Source organism: Acyrthosiphon pisum, chromosome X (genome assembly GCF_005508785.2).
Source record: "Acyrthosiphon pisum isolate AL4f chromosome X, pea_aphid_22Mar2018_4r6ur, whole genome shotgun sequence".
In the NCBI taxonomy this organism is placed as follows: Eukaryota; Metazoa; Arthropoda; class Insecta; order Hemiptera; family Aphididae; genus Acyrthosiphon; species Acyrthosiphon pisum.
Window position 1 is genome coordinate 110,339,520 of NC_042493.1, and position 2,847 is coordinate 110,342,366.

Consider the following 2,847-nt stretch of genomic DNA (forward strand, 5'->3'; position numbering starts at 1 on the left):
TATCAGAGCATACAAAAGATCCTCTGGAAGCCATGCAAGACAATTCAATGCTCCCACTATCAATGAAGTAGCAGTGGCGATTGTTGGCGAAAATGTGGCATCACGCGATATTGTTCTTAAGCGTCGTGATGATGGACAATTGCAGCGCGTGTACGAGACTCATCGGTCATATTATGATGCACTTCAATACCCGTTGATGTTCTGTCGAGGAGAGGATGGCTATCACTTAAATATAAAGATGGTCAACCCAATGACAGGTTTGTTTACAGGTCATCATTTTTTTTTCATACTATAACTAAGTTTGAATTCGTATTTCAGGTGAAGCAACGAATAAAAATGTCAGCTCAATGAATTTTTATGCATATCGATTGATGATTCGACAAGATGTTGACAATCATCTATTGAGATATCGCCGGTTGTTTCAACAGTACTGCGTCGAACATGTACGCCAAGGTCGAAACGGAGCGTCTCAATTTCATTCGCTTCAATCAGTCAAAGTTACGATCAGACGAGTACATCCACTTGCGTGATGCCATCGCTACCGAAGGAGATGCGGCCAACATTGGTCGTTTGACTATTCTCCCAACTACTCATATTGGAAGCCCGCGCCACATGCATGAATATGCTCAAGATGCGATGACGTACGTGTGGAATTACAGACGCCCTGATTTTTTCATCACGTTTACTTGCAATCCGAAATGGCCCGAAATTACAAATCAGTTGCCGACAGGACAAACACCAAGTGATCGACATGACATCACTGCACGAGTATTCAAACAAACGATTGTAGTACTCATGAATTACATCGTTAAGCAGAAGGTCTTTGGCGCAATCCGTTGTTGGATGTACTTGGTTGAATGGCAGAAGCGTGGTTTACTACATGCGCACATTCTGCTTTGGTTGTTTGACAAGGTCCGACCAGATCATATTGATTCGATCATTTCTGCCGAAATACCAGATCCAGAAACAGATCCTGAACTGCATTCTGTTGTGACAACGAACATGATACATGGCCCTTGCGGAGCTCAGAATCCTGGGTCACCGTGCATGCAAAACGGAAACTGCACAAAGCGTTTTCCGCGTCAGTTTGTGGCTGACACAATCAGTGGAATCGACGGATATCCATTGTATCGGCGTCGTTCTCCAGATGACAACGGCAGATCAATCATAATGAAAGTCAAAGGAAAAGATGTCGTCGTTGATAATCGCTGGATCGTTCCATATTGTCCACTTTTGTCGAAAACGTTCTCAACTCACTGCAATGTTGAGTATTGCAACTCCATAAAATCTATCAAATATGTTTGCAAATATGTGAACAAAGAGAGTGACATGGCTGTGTTTGGCATTGCTGATCCAAATGCAAACGATGAGGTGATGAAATTTCAACTTGGACGTTACGTGAGTTGTAATGAGGCAATTCGGCGGCTGTTTTCATTTACAATTCATGAACGTCACCCGACTGTCGTACATTTGGCAGTTCACTTAGAAAACGGCCAGCGTGTATACTTTACGGAAGCGAACGCAGCGCAAAGAGCAGAACGACCACCAGTGACAACATTGACAAATTTTTTTTCGACATGCGAAAGCGATCTGTTCGTGAGGACTTTACTATATTCGGAAATGCCAAGCTATTATACATGGAATGCTGCATCAAAGAATTTTCAACGCAAGAAGAAAGGTGATGCTGTTGCTGGCTTTGCTGATGTCTATTCGTCTGATGCCCTCGGACGAATATACACAGTTCATCCACGCCAAGACGAATGAATTCTATCTTCGCTTACTTTTGGTGAACGTTAGGGGCCCGACATCCTTCAATTCCCTTTTTTTTTTTTACATGGTATCGGGACATGGGGTGGAACCGACGTTAGTCATTTCACCCCCATGCCCCATCATTTATTGATAAATAAACAATTATTTACATAATAGTCATATGGAAATTAATTAAAATTAATACAGTTTGTAGAGGGCCTCTAACCCTCTTGTTTTGGCCTTCGGCCTACAAGAATCAAACTTAATTAAGGTTTTCCCCTTATGGGGTTAGGCCGCGTTGTCTTCTCCTTTCTTCGTCCTCTTTCTTCCTCATTACTTGTTGGATGAAGTTGCTTCCTATTGACCAGTGTTCCTTGCTCTTCATCATGAGAGGGATGAGGTTGTCTGGAGTCATGTTGGTCCCGAAAAGGGTGTTGGCTCTTGCTCTTCTGCTCTCCCAGGCATCACACACAAAGAGCGTGTGGAAGGCATCATCGTGAGGGTGGTTGCAGTACCAGCAGGCTGGTGATTCCAAGTTGCAGTACTTATGGAGGTAAGAGGAGAAGCATCCATGGCTGGTAAATGCCTGTGACAGGTGGTAATTGACTTCTCCGTGCTTGCGGCTGTGCCAGGTTGCGATGCATGGTATCAGACGATGGGTCCACCTACCCTTGGAGGTGGGTAGGTCCCATCTCGATTGCCACTTCTCAACGGTAGCCGCCTTGCCTGGAAAGGGTGGCTGTATGTTGTGCCTCTGCGTGTACTTTTCATGTCGTTCTTCTGCCTGAAGGTCCACGGGAGGCATGTCCGCTATGACCAACGCCGCGTCGAGAGAGACTGTGCAGTAGGCAGATGCCACTCTCAGGGCAGTTTTGCGTTGGACCTTTGCCATCTCATGCTTGCCCTTGCTGCTCATTTTGTTTGCCCAGATGGGTGCTCCGAATAGTAGCAGGGATTGTGCTACGTTTGCCAGAAGTCTTCTTTTGCTTGGGGTAGCGGCGCTGATATTAGGCATAATTCTGCTCAGGTTTTTGACTGCATGGCTTGCTTTTTCAGAGGCAATTTTCGCGTGGTCGTTGAAGTTCAGTTTACAGTCTA

General features: G+C 45.0%; 1 protein-coding gene across 1 annotated transcript; it reads left to right on the forward strand.

Annotated features, from left to right (window-relative positions):
- Positions 1 to 441: 441 nt before the first annotated feature.
- Positions 442 to 1,764, forward strand: LOC103311879. The gene has a single exon (XM_008191688.1). It carries the CDS (start codon positions 442 to 444, stop codon positions 1,762 to 1,764), a length of 1,323 nt encoding a protein of 440 aa, XP_008189910.1.
- Positions 1,765 to 2,847: the final 1,083 nt, after the last annotated feature.

What these genes read in the sequence shown, in the direction of transcription:
- LOC103311879 (XM_008191688.1), top strand. Translation starts at nt 442, where the DNA reads ATGTACGCCAAGGTCGAAACGGAGCGTCTCAATTTCATTCGCTTCAAT.